Below are 19,315 nucleotides of genomic sequence, written 5' to 3' on the forward strand. Positions count from 1 at the left end.
CTTGGGAGGCTGAGGCAAGAGAATCGCTTGAACCCAGGAGGCAGAGGCTGTGGTGAGCCGACATCGAGCCACTGCACTCCAGCCTGGAGACAGAGTGAGACTCTGTCCAAAAAAAAAAAAAAAAAGTTTAACACTAATTTTAATGACTCCAACAATAATATTAGCTTTATAAAGGTATACTTAAATAATAATAATGATCCTTGAATTGTTCTCTCAAACATCACTCCTGGCAGAAATGAATTATATATAGTACTGACTTTCATAGTTTAAGGGAAAATAACAGTTTTAGAAAAATAGTCATCTTTTCTTAAAAAAAAAAAAAATCCACATGTCGTGATTCCCCCACTGCTAGTCACATTTTAAAAGGCCCAAACCCAAATGCGTTTTGTCATTTTACCCTAGGAAACTCAATGACTTCGCTTCTTTATTCTTCAAGATTATTCATCCAGGCATTGATAGGCCTGAGCACAAGTTCATTTAAACTAGATGCTGTCATAAGCAGTGGTTTGGAAAGCTACATTATATACTTAACAAATGTGAAATGTTAGGCTAGGTGCAGTGGCTCACACCTGTAATTCCAGCACTTTGGGAGGCCGAGGTGGGTGGATCACCTGAGGTCAGGAGTTTCAGACTGGTCTGGCCAACATGGCAAAACCCCATTGCTACTAAAAATACAAAAATTGGCTGGGCGTGGTGGTACATGCCTATAATCCCAGCCACTTGGGAGGCTGAGGCAGGACAACAGTTTGAACTTGGGAGGCGCAGAGGTTGCAGTGAGCCGAGATGGAGCCACTGCACTTCCATCTTTCCTCACACTCCAAATTCAGCTAGGGAAGTTGATTCCAGCCTGGGCAACACAGTGAGACTCCATCTCAAAAAAAATAAGTGAAATATAAAACTCGAACTTATACCTCCAAGCTCAAGCAGGCAGGGGGAATCCTTAGAGCAAATTAGACTTTCACAGGCAAATTATTTATCCTAGTGAATCTAGATCTACCAGATAACTATAGAATCCTCCAAACTCCAAAGCCTTGGTCAACCTACCATCACCATCAGCATCACTGGGAGCTCATTAAAAATGTAGAATCTCAGGTCCCACCCCACACCTAATGAATCCAAATCTGCCCTTTATACCGAGATCCCCAGGTAATTCAAATGCATATTAAAGTTTGAAAAGAACTGATCTCATGAAATCTTACAGCTAAGGAAGAGACCTAGGAGAACAAGACTGCAAAAATTGAAAAGAACGTCTATAAAATGCCGGAGGCAAGAAAATAAAGAAAAAAAATAAAAAGAGTGACTTTCGGGGAAGCGTTCATATATCATTTCCTTACTACATTTCATTTTTCTTTTTTATGCCTTGCTTTGAAAAGCCACCATTATCTTGGCATGCTTTAGATGGAAACCATTTACTGTGCAAGATTTCTGTTTATGTTCTTAAATAAGCAAAAATAACTCGTCTAACCCCTACCACTGTGCCTGGCCCTTTGAAATGTTTCTTGCTGACGTGCTTGTTTCTCCTTTCCAGTCCTGACACAGCTCTCCCTGAGGAGCAGCCACATTCCAGCTCCCAGTGTGCCCCTCTCCACTGTCTCTCCAAGCCTCCCCACCCCTAGTCTTCATCTCCTGTGGACGGACATCTGGGGAGGAAGTTTTGTAGCCACACACAGGATACTGCCCAAGATCCAGCGGGTGTTTTCTTCTTGGCTGTTAGATGTACAATTGGATTACTGTCCGTTGTTTGGAAGACGAGAGAAAGTTAAGAAGAAGAACACGAAGCACAGACCCTGATGTGATAAAACATTTTGTGGTTTCTCTGAGTTTCAGATAAACTTGTGCCATTAAATGGCTACAGTTTATTTAAATTGAAAAAAAACAAAAACAAAAAAACAGAAGACATGTCTCAGATGGCTGGCTTTACCTCGATAGCATAAGAGAGACCTAAGATGTGTAATATACATATATTGTAATATCATCTTTCCTCACACTCCAAATTCAGCTAGGGAAGTTGATTCCAATATTTTTGTCATTGATATTTATTTTGTACTTTATTTGCTACATGATTTATGTCTATAAAAATAATTTCTCTGAGGTGAATTTAATTCATTTATTTTCAGATATTTGCTCAATTAAATATGAGTTTGAATTTAGTTTGAAATCTGGAATTGGCCAGACTGTGGTCATTTTTCTTGCACAAAATGATAAATGAGGTGCATCAGAATGTTAACAGTAACTGTATTTTGCTGCTATGCTGGTATTGTTTATGCACTTACTTTCTAATCATTAACTGCTGGGTTTTGCTTTTGTATTTTTAACTAGAGTTCTTCACTGGACATTACTAAGTAAATCTAAGAAAGAGACTACGTTATGATTTATTGACTTATTCAAGTTTTGATGGCATCTTTAATTTTGTTTTTTCATTGCAGTTGAGTAGATGTACTGGTGCTGCTCCTTTGTATGTGTGTATGTGTGTGACAATGTTAAAGAAGGCTCTATAACTTGAAGGGGAAAAAACATGGTGTATTTATTTAATGACCAGAATTTTTTTTACTTTTCCCAAAATCAGGGTCCTACTATGAGTCTTTCCTGATAAAAAGTATCAAGTACAAATGGGAAAAGATATACATACCTAGATGTAAGATAGCCTTTGATTAATTAATTTACCCAGAGAGTGTTCAAAGTTTGATTAAAGTTGTATGTTTTGTTGTTGTTAGGTTTTTCATAACAAATCTTCCTTGCCAAAAAAAAAAAAAAAAAAAAAAGATAATAAACTTTAGCTCATTGTCTACTTTTGACAAACACTCAGGTGCCTACATTCTATTATCTTGAGATAATACATGTTCCTAGTTCATTTACAGATTCTGCTGGGTAACTTTTATGACTTGATTTAAGGCAGTGGATTTTCATAGCAAAATTTATTTTGCACATAATCTGACAAACAAGGAAAACAGCTAACAGAGCTGAAAGGTCTAACACTCTTGGGCTCCTTAACCATCAAGTAAGTGCTGCCCACACAACTGCTCCTAGCCCTGATTCCTTGTCTTTGTCAGATAGCCTTAACTTATTTAAAACCATAAGGGTTTGACCTTTTCATGTCAAGACATCTGCAACTTCTCTTCAACACAAAAATGACCCTCGCTGTTAACACAAAGGACAGTTACCAGTGTAGGGCATTGAGAAAAGAGATCCAGGAGCCACTCAGCTCACTGAGCGGTCATGGGTGGCACAGAAATGGTGTGGTCCATCAGAAACCCACTGGTAAGTCGTAAAGCACATTGCAGGAGCTTTCGTCAGTCATATACGCCTATTAAGTAGTGGTCGCTATTACCAAAGCAACCAGGACGTTTTGTGTTCTTTATATGAGTGCTGTTTTCCACAGTGTCATTTATTATGCAACGTGGAGTAAAGAGTTTGAAGTCTTCACCAAAATAGGGATTCAGGTGAAAGTACGGAAACAGAAACAAAATAATTCTACGTGAAGTCCTAACCACAGCAGCCTGACTTCCGCTCTTTTCTACCTGCATGGCCTTGCCATTCCTAAACACTGTCTTCATTTCACTGGTGTTGCATCTGCCCGGTACCAGTTAGTGAGACTGTGGATTGTATCAGAGATCGATGAAAGAAAGTTCACCCCTGCCCTCACTTTTTCTTTTTTTTATGTTTCCTCCTTTCTCAAGCATCATGTATTTGGACCTGTGAAGTGGCATAGCTGCTAAGTTGACTTTTAATAAAAACTGTTTGTGCCTGAGGGAAAAATATGCCGTTTTAAAAAGTACCTCAGAACATGTTCCTGTATGGCCTCATTGGTTTGGTTGGGTGGGACCGGGAGGTCAGCAGGAGTACTGTCTGTGTGTGATGACCAGGCAGTACTGCCGGTCTGCGATGCTGTATTTGCATTCTTTACCCCTAACTCTGGATTTAGGACCCTGTGAGAAGCCGGGTCACACACAAAACATTTATTTCTTCCAATACAAGGTGTATTATTATGTCTATTACAAACTAGTTTCATTTCAGTTCTTTAACTTCATAGAGTGGGAAAGGGCTTGTTCCGAAATACTAATTCTATGAAAATATTAATTTTAGTGACTCTTTGCCAAGAAGTTGTAGAAACTTGGAAATAAATTTATCATTTTCAGCACAAAGTTAAGTAATAGTCCCTAAGCAGTAAGAGAGAATACCATGTATTTACACTGTGGTATCATTTAGCATAGTTTAAACTGAGCCATATCGGTATTTATTTATAGGCATTTAAAATGAATCAATATGTGTAGCGTTGATAAAAATCAGTGTCTGTAAAGATATCAGGAATTCAAAAGGAACTTGAAAAGCAGAACTAGTGAGAACCAAAAAGAATGAACCTCAGTAAGACTAATTGAAGACATACTTGGAGAGAAAAAACAAACAGCAGAAATACAGTAAAAATACTGGCTAATTATTGCAAACGCAGTGAGCCAAGACTAAAGCTAACTAGTAAAAGCAGTTAGCAAAGTAAACGTGTTTTTTTTTTTTTTTTAAAGTAAGCACAATTACAACATTGAAAAGAACAGTATGGAGAAATGCTTTTCTACTGAGGATTTTCCTTAAGCAAAAAATAAGAAGCAGCAGCAATAAATTGTCTTTGGCTTGAGTGCTGAGTGGCATAAAGGAGCTTGGCTTAATCTTTCCAGTCCACACATGATCCATTAGATCCCATTCATATATCCACTTCTGGATTCTAATAAAAGGAATTTGGAGAACCTTGAGAAAAACGAAAGTTGTTAAATAAGAAAAGATCTATTTAGAAATTATACCTTAGTCTAATGAAGAGGAGGTACGATAGTGGTCTTCAAGAAAAGAATATTTAACAGATGATAGATAACAGCTATAGATACTGTTCTAAGCCTAGAATAAGAAAGTCTTCAGCGTGAAGGATGTATATTAACTCTAGGAAAGAGTTTTTAACACTGAAATATTAACATGGAAATTGATCATCATAAGGAATATTTGTTTTTTAAAAATTGAATATTGGTGGTCTAGTAAGTATTAAGTGGCAATACAAGAGAATGCATTTCAATTCTGGGAGCTCATAATTCTGTGATTCTTTTTAAGTTTTAAAATACATTAAAGTTTTACTGATTAATCATAAAATATTTTATATTTGAAAATAGGATAGCAATCTTAATTATTCCAAGATATTGGTTGGAAAAAAAAGGATTGTTGGTGTTATTTTTTCTTCCAGCTATATTTCATGGTATCTTTAAAATTATTCAGAATGTAGTACTTTTACTAAAAAACTTCAATTATCAGAGTCTAAAAAACAATGTCCTCAGGAATACTTCAAAAATAGAAGGTATGCAATCCCTTAGTGGGGGCAAACACATTTCAGATTTTGTCTTTATTTGAAAGGATCTTCAATATACATTTGCTTTTTCGTGCTTTGGAAAAATATCCTTGTGCAGATTAAGTTCTTCTGTTTGAAACAAGCATGAAACATTGGTCCGTAACCTAAGAATGTAGAGATTTCTGGATATTCTGTATTAAATAAAGTTCTCTGCATGTCTCAAATGGAGATCACAAAATATGCAAAGGAAGAAATGAAATACCTTTTCTTCTGGGATGAGTGTCAGTTTTAATGTGTAATTGTCATAATCAGCCAAAAGTTCCAATCTGTCCCTCAGAGACATCAGGAGAAGCTGGTGGATTTCCAGTAAGGAACTGTGCTGGTTCAACCCCAGACTGCCACAAATACATTGATATGGTAGGTAGGAAGTAGGGCTAAATTTGAAAGCAATTTATATGATAAAGTTCACAATTTTAAAAAGTTTGCCCTCCAGTTTTTTGTTTGCTTATAAACTAGAGTGATTTTAAGTAATCCTTATATTTAAGGCTGCAAAAAATCTACACGAATATGTTTTCAAGTACAGGGAACAGAATTCTTCAAAAAGCTGTTGAACTGGAGTTATGATAGGTTACGACAGATAGCATGATCAGTGCTGATATTGACAAGTACTTTTTTACCTTAAAATCAACTTCTATGGAACTACAAGATCAATCTAGCTCCCGAGTGACCTTTTCTATCGTCTGTAATAGTGCCCTCAGGTGAGTTGTGTCAAAAATTAAGTTCTTCTTTATTTATATGCCAACTTAATTGCTATAGTCCCTGATTTGTTGCATTTGTAACCTGATCCTTTTTTTTTTTTTAAGATGGGGTTTCACCATGATGGCCAGGCTGGTCTTGAACTCCTGACCTCAGGTGATCCACCCACCTCGGCCTCCCAAAGTGCTAGGATTACTGGCGTGAGCCACTGCGCCCAGCCCTAACCTGATCCTATTGTGTTAACACCTGAAAGATTTCATGTAGACGTGTCTTTCGTCCTTATTATTCAAAGTGTAATTGAAAGAGATATTTAGTATTAAAACATGTTTCCCAACTGAGAATTTTCCAGAAATAATATTCTACTTAAGAAGAGCGATTAACTGCCTTTAGGATAAGGGCGAGAGTGCATAGAAATATGCAGTGTAAAATGTTTGCATGAGTTATTTCACATCATGTAAGCTTTCCCATATTCATAAGATGAACACTATAGAAGTCCCATTTCTCTGTGATCTTCTGTCCATTAGGAATGTAAGGAGATTTTAATCTGTATCTAGTCTCCTTTCCATAATGAAATGCATGGCTCTAATCCTCAGTGTATTTCTATCCCTTACTTCTTGAATTATTTAAAATTTGCCCTATTTAAACTGAAGCCTAGATAAGCTGCTGAGCCAGATTATTCCTGTGATTGGAGTTTAATTGCTGTAGAACCGTCGTTGAGAACACATTTTTCACTCTTTTTTTTTTTTCAAAACTACTCTTCGATCATTGTTCTCTAATGAAAACACCGAGAAGTAAATCTGGTGCTTCTTAGTGTAAATATATTTTTCTTTTTAAAAAGTCATTTTAAAACAAAGATGAGAGAACTATAAAGTAAGGGGAAATATCATTTTATTTAAAAATAACTATTCAGTGATAGACCATGGAGATACTGAATGAATCATTGAGTTCATAGGTATGATTTGTACAGCCAATCTTAAGAGGAAATACATCATTTTAACATTATTCCCATAAAATGTTTAAGCTCAATGGTTTGACTATGAGAGTCAAACAATTATTATTTGGAAATCACTTAAGATATTTTTATAATCTACTCAGTGTTTTTATTTGCATGATTATACTTATGTGATGAACCATCCATGATTCTGATATTGTATTTCTTTCCAGTATTAACATGTGTATTGTGTGGCCAACCCTGATTTGTACACTGTATTATTGTTATAATGACTCAACTGTTCCTACATTTAATTGCAGTTTTATTATTATGCCTTTTGGGGTTAAATGATGTGAAGTGTTTCCACCTACTGATAAATACCATATGAAAACATGACTAAAGACTGATCTGAGAAACTTTTTTCTTGTTATTTTTAAAAATATCAATTTCAAAAGAGATGTTCTCAAAGACACATGCATTTATTTTAAATTCAAAAAATTCTTATGAATTTATTATTGCTTGTACTTTAAAATTTTTTTATTGTAGACAATCCTAAGTGAATAATGTCTCATGGGAGAATCAACATGATATGTGCTTGTATTTGTGTAATCTGATCATGCACTCAATGGTTGGAAAAGGCACTCCAGTGCTAAGAAAATAACCAGAAGCCAATATATCGATTCTTATATCTTGGTTTATGTTACCAACTGAATATGGTGTAATGCATAACTTTTTCCAGTAAATAAACTGGTTATTTTTTGTTCATTTCATTAATGTTGCCTTTTTGTATGCATTATATTGGGAGAAAATTCCTTGCTGTTCTCTTTCCTATGAAGGAACAGCAGAGTTCCAAAACTTTGAGGAAGGTTAATTTACTAGCTCCTCCTATCAAATACATATTGTAGTAAATCAGCTGCTTTGGGATCCATCCACTTTGATTCGATTTTATTTAAAGGGTGGAGGAGGGGAAGAGCCAGATAGAAAATGGACTTGTGTGGCATTCTAGCGAGTTGAAACATCTAACACCATCCTCATTATAGCTAATCAAATTCATGCAGCACGGGCAGCCAACCATCCTAGCTAAAGTTGTCTGCTTACCTATTGTATAAATACAACACTAGAAATAATCATGTAAACTTTTCTAAATATCTCTCCTTTTTCTCTTGCCAAAGCTGTTGTTTTTCTTTGAGGTTGGATCTATAAGTCTATTTGATACTTCACTTTCTCTTTCATGATAAAGCTGTAGTCTGTCACATTCAGAATGAAACATCAAGAAAGTCTCTTCTCATCCATACATTTTGCAGGCAACTCGGACAGCCTATATTGTGAAGGCACTGGGAGGATTCCTGCAACCCATGAGGGATGAGAAAGAGATCAGAATCAATGGGAAATTGTGGAAGAGGTTTTCTTTTTTCTTTCTTTTGAAACATGGCCTCACTCTGTCACCCAGGCAGGAGTGCAGTGGCATGATCTTGGCTCACTGCAGCCTCAACCTCCAGGACTCAAGCAAGTCTGCCACGTCGGCCTCCCAGGTAGCTGGGATCATAGGCGTGCACATGCCTGGATAATTGTTTTAATATTTTTGTACAGATGAGGTCCCACTATGTTCCCTAGGCTGGTCTTGAACTCCTGGGCTTAAGTAATTCTCCCACCTCAGCCTCTGAAAGTGTTGTGATTACAGGGATGAGCCACCTACTCTAGCCGCGAAGGGATTTTCTTAGTTTTTGGTTGTGTACATGCTGACTGGTACATTGTGGGAACTCAGTCAATTTTGAATTAGAGTACTTGTTCCTGAGAAGTGAGTTTCTTGGCTTCTTGATATCTAGCTTTCTCATAAGACATCCAGAATTGAGTTGACAGAACCTAATGTCACCTACTTACATAATTATAGCAGGCACTAAATATCAGAACCTAATATCATCTACTTATGTAATTATAGTAGACACTAAATATCAATGAATTGGGGGAAATGGCCTTTAAGTGAATGCTTATTCCTATCATTATTAGTGAATCTAAAAACTAGATCTCTAACACTGTCATAGAAGGCTATGTATGATGAAATAATTTGAGAGTTTGTGTGTGTGTGTGTGTGTGTGTGTGTGTGTGACAAGATCTTGTGACAAGATCACGGTTCACTGCAGCCCTGACCTCACAGGCCCAAGTGAACCTCCCACTGCAGCCTCCCAAGTAGCTAGGACCACAGGTGCACACCATCATGCCTGGCTAATTTTTTATTTTTTTGTAGAGACAAGGTCTCCCTATGTTGCCCAATCTGGTCTCAAACCCCTAGACTCAAGCGATCCTCCTGCCTTGGCCTCCCAAAGTGCTGGGATTACACAGGCATGACCCACCATTCCCAACTGAGTTTCTTCTTAAACAATGTATGAATCAACTACACTCAAGTGCTTTAGAAGAACCTCAGAATAATTAATCCACAAAGTAACCGTCAAGGAAGATAAATCTCTAGGAAAAATATTTCCAGTGTCAAAAGTAAACAATTTATAATATAATTTGAATGTAGGAAGCAACATAAATCATAACTATAGTGGCTGCTTATTAACTAAAGAAACGTAAGAATACCTCATTTTCTTTTTTAAAAATATTTATTTATTTATTATTTATTATTTTTGTGAGATGGAGTTTTGATTTTGTTGCCCAGGCTCTAGAGCAATGGGGCAAGCTCAGCTCACTGCAACCTCCGCCTCTTGGGTTCAAGCGATTCTCCTGCCTCAGCCTCCTGAGTAGCTGAGATTACAGATGCCCATCACCACCCATGGCTAATTTTTTGTATTGTTAGTGGAGCTGGGGTTTCACCGTGTTGGTCAAGCTGGTCTCGAACTCCTGACCTCAGGTGATCCACCCACCTTGGCCTCCCAAAGTGCTGGAATTACAGGCATGAGCCACTGCACCCAGCCCTTCATTTTCTTTATTATCTATATCAGTAGGGGATAAAAGAAGGATAATTCAATAAGTTAGCTTGTGTTACTACTAAGGTCAGGTGAAAGACTATAAATAGTAGGATAGATATATGTTTCGTATCCCAAGATGGACCTGTCTATGTAAGTTGCCAGCCACAGAGCAAAATGAAAATGTGAATCTGCTTGCTCAAAAAATAGGAAGAATTTCAAGACAGTGACAGCAAAGCATTAGACCAGGCAAGGGGTCCTTCTAGGCATAGGATCTTATTTGACTGCAGGGATCAACAGGACATGAAGACAGTCTCACCCGCAAAATACGCTGAAATAATGATTCAATGCTGAATGTAGCTATTCAGAAACTGGGCTTTGTGGCCGGGCGCGGTGGCTACTCCTGTAATCCCAGCACTTTGGGAGGCCAAAGCAGGCAGATCACAAAATCAAGAGTTAGAGACCAGCCTGACCAACATGGTGAAATCCTGTCTCTACTAAAATTACAAAAATTAGCTGGGTGTGGTGGCCTGTGCCTGTAATCCCAGCTACTGAGGAGGCTGAGGCAGGAGAATCGCTTGAACCCAGGAGGCAGAGGTTGTAGTAAGCCAAGGCCACTGCACTCCAGCCTGGGTGACAGAGCAAGACTCCTTCTCAAAAAAAAAAAAAAAAAAAAAATAGAAAGAAAGAAAGAAAAGAAACTGGGCTTGGAAGGAAAAATATTAATGTGTTTATGTCCTGGGGAAAAACATTTAATGCTAATATATCAAAGATTCTAAAATTGAATCCTGCAATACTTCCACATTCCAATGCAGCCATAACATGTCAACTCAAAATTTCTAAACTCTGACATATGTATCAGGTCATACTAAGATTATAAAAATCTTTAAATCTTCAAAAAAGCAGTAGTAGACATTTTAATTAGTGTCTATTAAAGCAAAACTAATTTAAGCACCCTATTGATACCTTTATAGTTTGATGTCCTTTGAAGCTGTAAAATATTAATAATGTCAGTCAAATGTCACAGGAAGATTTGCCTAACTGAAAAGAGCTGTTAGTCCAAGATTAATCAGTGATTCATGTCAACCTTTATTCCAAATAAATCCAAAAAGAAAGAAATTATTTACCTCATTGAAATTCATTGATTTTGATTATATGGGTGTTCGTGCATAATAAAATATATATTAAGATTTTCTTGTTTTGGATAAAGTAAAAGCGGAAACCAATAGAAATGGTTATCTGTAGGCCGGGCGTGGTGGCTCAAGCCTGTAATCCCAGCACTTTGGGAGGCCAAGGAGGGTGAATCACGAGGTCGAGAGATCGAGACCATCTGGTCAACATGGTGAAACCCCATCTCTATTAAAAATACAAAAGATTAGCTGGGCATGGTGGCACATGCCTGTAAACCCAGCTACTCGGGAGGCTGAGGCAGGAGAATTGCCTGAACCCAGGAGGCAGAGGTTGCGGTGAGCTGAGATTGCGCCATTGCACTCCAGCCTGGGTAACAAGAGTGAAACTCCGTCTCAAAATAAAAAAAAAGAAATGGTTATCTGTAAAAGAGCAAAGTGTATGATAAAAGGGTGGAAGCCAGACTGCCAGTGCATTAATGCCTTTTTAATATTGTTTTCAACCATATCAATACATTATTTATCAAAAAAAATTAGTAAAATATGGGCTCTCAAAAATTTCACAATGAAGCTAGAAATAAAAGCACAAAATCTAGATAAATATTTGTTCCAGGCTGGGGGCAGTGGCTCAGGCCTGTAATCCCAGCACTTTGGGAGGCCGAGGGGGATCACGAGGTCAAGATATCAGGACCATCCTGGCCTACATGATGAAACCCATCTCTACTACAAATACAAAAATTAGGTGGGTGTGATGGTGGGCACCTGAAGTCCCAGCTACTTGGGAGGCTGAGGCAGGAGAATCCCTTGAACCTGGGAGCTGGAGGTTGCAGTGAGCTGAGATCGCACCACTGTACTCCAGCCTGGTGACAGAGCGAGACTCCCTCTCAAAAAACAAGCAAACAACAACAACATTTGTTCCATGGCAGACTATGTCAACAGAATTATTTTATTTTATTTTATTTATTTATTTATTTTTAAGACGGAGTTTCCCTCTTGTTGCCCAGGCTGGAGTGCAATGGCGCGATCTCGGCTCACCGCAACCTCCGCCTCCTGGGTTCAGGCAATTCTCCTGCCTCAGCCTCCTGAGTAGCTGGGATTACAGGCACGCGCCACCATGCCCAGCTAACTTTTTTGTATTTTTAGTAGAGACGGGGTTTCACCTTGTTGACCAGGATGGTCTCGATCTCTTGACCTTGTGATCCACCCACTTCGGCCTCCCAAAGTGCTGGGATTACAGGCGTGAGCCACCGCGCCCGGCTCAGAATTATTTTTAAAAACATAAAATTTTGTTTAAATTCTAGCCCTGGCACTTACTAGCTCTGTCACTTTAGAAAGGTTCCTAGCCTCGGCCGGGCGCGGTGGCTCAAGCCTGTAATCCTAGCACTTTGGGAGGCCGAGGCGGGTGGATCACAAGGTCAAGAGATCGAGACCATCCTAGTCAACATGGTGAAACCCCGTCTCTACTAAAAAATCCAAAAAAATTAGCTGGGCATGGTGGCGCATGCCTGTAATCCCAGCTACTCAGGAGGCTGAGGCAGGAGAATTGCCTGAGCCCAGGAGGCGGAGGTTGCGGTGAGCCGAGATCGCGCCATTGCACTCCAGCCTGGGAAACAAGAGCGAAACTCCGTCTCAAAAAAAAAAAAAAAAAAAAAAAAAAAAAATGGTTCCTAGCCTCTCCAAGCTTAAATGGTCTCATTTTTTAAATAAGAATTTAAAAATGCCTATATGGGCCGGGTGCAGTGGCTCATGCCTGTAATCCCAGGACTTTGGGAGGCCAAGACGGGCAGATCACCTGAGGTCAGGAAAAAAAAAAAGGCTGAATGTATCACTTGAGGTCAGGAGTTTGAGACCAGCCTGGTCAACATGGTGAAATCTTGGATACAAAAATCAGCTGAGTATAGTTGCATGTGTTTGTAATTCCAGCTACGTGGTAGGCTGAGAAGGCAGAATTGCTTGAACCTGGGAGGGGGAGGGTGCAGTGAGTTGAGATTAGTGCCACTGCACTTCAGCCTAGGCAACAGAGTGAGACTCCATCTCAAAAAAGAAAAAATAAAGCCAAAAAGCCTACTTGGCAAGGTTATTGCAAAGATTAAATGAAATAACATGTATAACACCTTTCAAACAGTGTTTAGTCTTTAGTAGCTATTATTATTATTAGACAGTGTTTCACTCTTCTAACCCAGGCTGGGGTGCAATGCAATGTCAGCTCACCACAACCGCCGCTTCCTGGGTTCAAGTGATTCTCCTGCCTCAGCTTCCTGAGTAGCTGGGATTACAAGGATGCACCACCAGCTCGGCTAATTTTTCGTATTTTTAATAGAGACGGGTTTCACCATGTTGACCAGGCTGGTCTCAAACTCCTGACCTGAAGTGATTCGCCTGCCTGGACCTTCCAAAGTGCTGGGATTACAGAGGTGAGCCACCGCGCCCCGACAATACTACTGTTTTTTGTGTCTCCATCCATGGTACGCAGGAACTTTCGAAAGGTATGAACCTTTGTTTTGTTCTCTACTGTATCTTAAGCCCCTAGAGTAGAATCTGGCACAAAATAAGTTCTCAATAATATTTGCTGAATTAACCCATGTATAAATGAATGAAAGAATTTCATGCCTGTCAATATATATGACTCCAATTATCTAGGTATGGTGTTATTAAAAATAATATTAGTGGATGGGCGCGGTAGTTGAAGCCTGTAATCTCAGCACTTAGGGAGACCAGGGCGGGCGGATCACCTGAAATAGGGGGAAAAAAAGTGGCTGGACGGGGTGGTGTGCGCTCGTAGTCCCAGCTACTCGGGACGCTGAGGCAGGAGAATTGCCTGAACCCAGGAGGCGGAGGTTGCGGTGAGCCGAGATCGCGCCACTGCACTCCAGCCTGAGCGATTGAGTGGAACTCCGTCTCAAAAAAAAAAAAAAAAAAGAGAGAGAGAGAGAGAGAGAAAGACAGGAAAAGAAAAAAAAAAAAAAAAAGATTTTAACGGCATCATTATTTATATATATATTTTTTCTTTTTTTGCCCTGGGGGAAAGGGAGGAAGTGGCTTATCATTATTTACAACAGTAATAATCTTGAAGCAACTTTTAGCTAATGTAGGAGAGTATTTTGTTTTTTAAAAAGTATAACTTATCCATCCTATAGACTATTGTGTCAACCTTCAAAATATTGTAATTAGAAACTTTTAATAATGTACAAAAAAAATTCACCATAAATGTTAAAATGAGAAAAACAGGATATAAAATTGTATATTCAGTATGATTCAAGGAAAGGCACCAAAATGTTAACAGCAGTTTCCATTGAGAGAGATTATGAGTGAATTGATTTGCTCCTTGCTATTTTCCATACCTTTCAAACTGGCTACAATAAATATATATTGCTTCATTACTAGAAAAAGAGAAACAGTCCGGGTGCTGTGGCTCACGCCTGTAATCCTAACGCTTTGGGAGGCCGAGGTGGGTGGATCATCTGAGGTCAGGAGTTCAAGACCAGCCTGGCTATCATGGTGAAACCCCATCTTAAAAAAAAAAAGAGGCCGGGCGCGGTGGCTCACGCCTGTAATCCCAGCACTTTGGGAGGCCGAGGTGGGTGGATCACGAGGTGAAGAGATCGAGACCATCCTGATCAACATGGTGAAACCCCGTCTCTACTAAAAATACAAAAAATTAGCTGGGCATGGTGGCGCATGCCTGTAATCCCAGCTACTCGGGAGGCTGAGGCAGGAGAATTGCCTGAACCCAGGAGGCGGAGGTTGCGGTGAGCCGAGATCGCGCCATTGCACTCCAGCCTGGGTAACAAGAGCGAAACTCCGTCTCAAAAAAAAAAAAAAAAAAAAAAAAAAAGAGAGAGAGAGAGAGAAACAAACATTTGAGAAATAAATAAATGGGATTGGCAGAACTTTGTGGCCAATCTGAAGAAAAATAATTTATTCCAGATGAAATTAAAGTTTTTATCCTGAACTGAGCAGATGTCTCCCAAACTTTCTGGCTGTGAGGCAGAGATGCGAATCCTGTCCAAGGGTACAGAGAAGCTCTGCCAGTGACAAGCATAATAATAAGGCCCAGCTGTTAATAAGATCTTGAACTTAAAAATCTGACACTGCCTCCGCAGGCTAATTGGTGTGATCATCACTTAGCCAATTATCACCCTGTGTATTTGCTGATCTAGGGGATCTTTAAGAACACAATCAGTTCTTGAATAATTTGTTCAATACCTTAGCCACAGTTTTTCCATCTGAAAATAGAAGCTGTCACAGGCTCTCTAAGTCTGTTTTCAAACTTTATCAGATGCATTCTAGAACATAGTTTAACTATATTATATTGAATTCATATATCCTAAATTAATTGAACTGCTTTAGAACCATGGGTATATTTCAGTATAGGGTTGCAAGTGACAGGAGAATGCCATTACTTCAGCACATATTCCAGTGTTTTTTGTTTGATAGTTGGTAAAATTTTCCTCAATCAGTTGATCATAAAGGAATTTTTTAGATTCCACTGATGCAAAAAGAAAACGAGAACTCTTCACAAGAAATAATTGAATAGCCAGGCACGGTGGCTCAAGCCTATAATCCCAGCACTTTGGGAGGCCGAGGTGGGTGGATCACCTGGGGTTGGGAGTTTGAGAGCAGCATGACCAACATGGAGAAACCCCATCTCTACTAAAAATACAAAATTAGTTGGGTGTGGTGGTGCATACCTATAATCCCACCTACTTGGGAGGCTGAGGCAGAAGAACTGCTTGAACCTGGGAGGTGGAGGTTGTGGTGAGTCGGGATCGTGCCATTACACTCTAGCCTGGTTGCCTGGGCAACAAAAGTGAAACTCTATCTCAAAAAAAAAAAAAAAAAAAAAATGGACTACATGTCCAGGATGATATTCAGTATCTTAACGTATGATAACTTGAAAACAAAAAGTACATTTGACCCCATTATTTCAGTGCTGGAAAACCTAGGGATAAAATGTAAGGTCCGTTAGAAATAGTTTCTATCAGAAAATAATAAGCAGCAGCAATATTGACAGAGGGGATGTCAGATGATATTTGTTACAAAATATTCCATCAGAAAATACCGACATCCACTGATGTGAACAAATATCATTAGGAAATGTAAACAAGTTGAACCAAGAAAGATAAATATAAATAACATAGGCCAGGTGCAGTGGCTCACGCCTGTAATCCCAGCACTTCGGGGTGCTGAAGCGGGTGGATCACCTGGGGTTGAGAGTTTGAGACCAGCCTGACCAATATGGAGAAACTCTGTCTCTACTAAAAATACAAAATTAGCCGAGCATGGTGGCACATGCCTGTAATCCCAGCTACTTGGGAGGCTGAGGCAGGAGGTGGAGGTTGTGGTGAGCCGAGATCACATCATTGCACTCTGGCCTGGGCAACAAGAGCAAAACTCCTTATCAAAAAAAAAAAAAAAAAAAAAAAAAAAATAGGTTGCTCTAAGCCAAATTGCTACCATAGTATTGTTGATTTTAACACTATCTTTTTATTGAAGCAAATAAACTAAGTTAGAAATTTGCATTTATAGTCAATTTATGTATATGGAGGCAAAACTTTCTGCTTTAATTTATATTTGAAACTACTTAAGTTAATTTTGATACTATATGGCACAGTAGATAATAGTGCAGCTACTCAGAAAGAGAATAAATAGGTGCAATACATTGATACAGGAATAAAAAATCCTAAGGGAGCAAAAGCTCCTTTTAATAAAGATCCGAATGGCTACATAAAACATTAGAGGGCCAATTCCTTCTCCTCGGGAGTATGTATGTGTACTGGGGCAGCATCCAGGGAGACTGAAACAGTTGAACTACCCTCTACGAAGGCTGAGAAAGATTGAATTACTCTCACACTTCAGGGGGCTGGAGATGGTAACTGGATAAAGGAACTTTTGAAGAAAGGTGGAAGTGATGGTTGGGGAACTCGGCTTGAGCTGAGGTACTCAGGATGCTGCCTTTTTGCTTCCTATCTGTCTGATTTTAGGACATAGTCTCTTTGTTATTAGTGAATTTTCAAATGTAGATAAGCAAGTCAAGTTAAAATATATTTTTTGGCAGGCACTGTGGCTCACAGCTATAGTCCCAGCACTTTGGGAGGCCAAGGTGGGAGGAATGCTTGAGTCCAGAAGTTGGAGACCAGTCTGGTTAACATAGGAAAACCTCATCTGCACTAAAAATAAATATATTAATAAATAAGCTTGGGTCAGAGTGTGACCCGAAACTAAAAAACAAGCAAACAAGCATTTGCTTCAAGTTAGTATTTAGCTGTTGTTAAAAACAAAAACATGACTTGATAATTTAAAAGGACTCCAGGCTGGGCGTAGTGACTCCAGCCTGTATGCCAGCACTTTGGGAGGCTAAGGCAGTAGGATTGCTTGAGCCCTGGAGTTAGAGACCAGCCTGGACAACACAGGGAGACTTCCTCTCTATAAAAACTACAAAAATTAGACAGTGGCAGTGGCGCACGCCTGTAGTCCCAGCTACTCAGGAGGCTGAGGCAGGAGAATCGCTTGAGCCCAGGAGGTCGAGGCTTCGGTGAGCTGTGATCACACCACTGCCCTCCAGCCTTGGTGACAGAGCGAGACCCTGTCTCAAAACAAACACACAAAGTAAAAGGACTGCAAAGTGCACTCCTAATTAAGTCCCGAATGATGGAAGGTCTGCTGCTCCTCTGTAAACCTGTGGATTGTTAGTTATACCCCTCTTCTTTCTTTCTTTCTTTCTTACCACAGCTCCCTACCCTTCCTCTTTTACTTCCACACTCCTTATTTCATTTTCTGTGCCGAACTCCTGGCAAGATGGTTCATTGGAGTAAGGACACACTTCGGTGCACAGACGCCAGCTCTGCAGTGCTATGTGACCCCACTCGAGGTTCAGCACCTTGATTTCCTTCTCTGGTGTTACTTATTCGGTAGTTTTAGGACATAAGATTATTATCAACGGTTCAGCACAACGACTTGAGACACATAAGCGACCCTCAGAATGTGGGTCTGCAAGAATGCAAGCACCCTGGACAGGGTTCAGAGTAGCTGGGTTTCTCGAAAGCACCGCGCGGCCCGCAGGTGAGCGCAGCCCCGCCTCGCAGCACCCCAGGTGTGCGGCCGCAGGTGCGCGCCCCCGCGGCTTCCCTCGGCCGACGGGCGGGGCGGCGGGGCGCGGCGGGGCGCGGCGGGGCGGGGCCGGCCCGAGCGAGCCGACTCCGGCTCCCGGGCCTCGCCCAGGGCGATCCGCTGGGCACAGCAAGTACTTGGCGGCTTCCCAGCCCCGGCCGGGGGAGGCGGCGGCGGCGCCGCAGACGGGCTGAACCCTCTGCGCTCTCCTTCTCCCGCCCTTGGGGGCCTGCCGGCGATTGGCTCCAGAGAGGAAGGGGTGGAGGCAGTCCCGGGCCGGCCGCGGCGGTGGCGGTTGTGGGTGCGTGCGGGAGCCGCAGAGACCCGGCGCCGCCGCGGCTGCAGCAGGAAGAGTCGCAGCCGACTCGCCGCGACGCCCGCAGGGAGCGTCCGGAATCCGAGAGGGAGAGAAGGCTGAGGAGACGCCGCGGCAGAGGGCGCCTTCGGAGTCGCGCCCAACCCGGCCATGCAGGCGACGCCCCCCAGGGGCGGCTCGCGGCTGGACGGGGGCGGGAGGGGTCGCGGAGCGGCGGCGGAGCCCGGCACGATGAGCGGCGATGGCGGCTCCAACTTCAGGCGGGTGGCGATCCGGAGGAAGTCCAACCCCTCCTACCTGCCGCCCGGAGTCCCCCGGCCCTGGAGCAGGTCCGTGTCGCACCCGGGACGGGCAGGGGCGGCTGCCTTCAGGGGCCAGGTGCCCGCAGGCGCCACAGGTAAGCGCCTCGGGGGTCGGGGGAAGGGTGGCCCGGCGCGCGAGTGCGGGGAGGGGGCGCCCGCGGCCTTCAGGTGCGCCCTGTCCGCCCGCTGCGGAGCTGGCTCCGGAGACTCGTCGTGGAAGGCTGCGCTCGGCCACCCACTCCCTTAGCTATGCTGTGCCTTCGCCCAGAGGACGTTGGGTGGGAACCCGCCTAGCCCTAGAGGTCACTTCTCAGAGAATTCCGAAAGTAAAGGTATAATCCTTTTTTTTTCCTCTCTCTTTTTTAAGGAATAGGTAAAAACCAGTTTTGTAGCTACTGAAACTTAAGGTGCTTTACTAAATTCCTGCTTTGGGGAGCCGGGGCGAGGGCCGAGTACGGTGACGGGAGGCTGGTGTCCGCCCAGGTCTGATACCCTAGGTGTGGTGAGCAGCCTCCTTAGTGCCTAGGTTTCCTTAAAGGGACGCTTG

The 19,315-nt window shown here is 41.4% G+C and overlaps 2 protein-coding genes across 6 annotated transcripts in view; both read left to right on the forward strand.

Moving 5' to 3' along the window:
• Positions 1-7,777, forward strand: part of BICD1 (BICD cargo adaptor 1) — a 289,925-nt gene extending 282,148 nt beyond the window's left edge. Inside the window, exon 9 of one of the 4 annotated variants that reach the window (XM_074403044.1) lies at positions 1,529-7,777. In XM_074403044.1, the coding sequence (XP_074259145.1) occupies positions 1,529-1,791 (263 nt within the window). In that variant the 3' untranslated portion in view covers positions 1,792-7,777. The remainder of the gene's footprint in view (positions 1-1,528) is intronic. The other 3 variants (XM_003926636.4, XM_003926635.4, XM_074403043.1) reach the window with 3 other exon arrangements.
• A 10,645-nt stretch (positions 7,778-18,422) lies between these two features.
• The window catches only part of FGD4 (FYVE, RhoGEF and PH domain containing 4), a 252,879-nt gene continuing 251,986 nt past the window's right edge, over positions 18,423-19,315 (forward strand). Inside the window, exon 1 of one of the 2 annotated variants that reach the window (XM_039471828.2) lies at positions 18,423-18,863. In XM_039471828.2, the coding sequence (XP_039327762.1) occupies positions 18,617-18,863 (247 nt within the window). In that variant the 5' untranslated portion in view covers positions 18,423-18,616. Of the gene's footprint in view, positions 18,864-19,077; positions 19,101-19,315 lie in introns of those variants that run through there. The other variant, XM_074403053.1, reaches the window with a different exon arrangement.

The sequence above is a fragment of the Saimiri boliviensis genome, chromosome 7 (assembly GCF_048565385.1).
Source record: "Saimiri boliviensis isolate mSaiBol1 chromosome 7, mSaiBol1.pri, whole genome shotgun sequence".
In the NCBI taxonomy this organism is placed as follows: Eukaryota; Metazoa; Chordata; class Mammalia; order Primates; family Cebidae; genus Saimiri; species Saimiri boliviensis.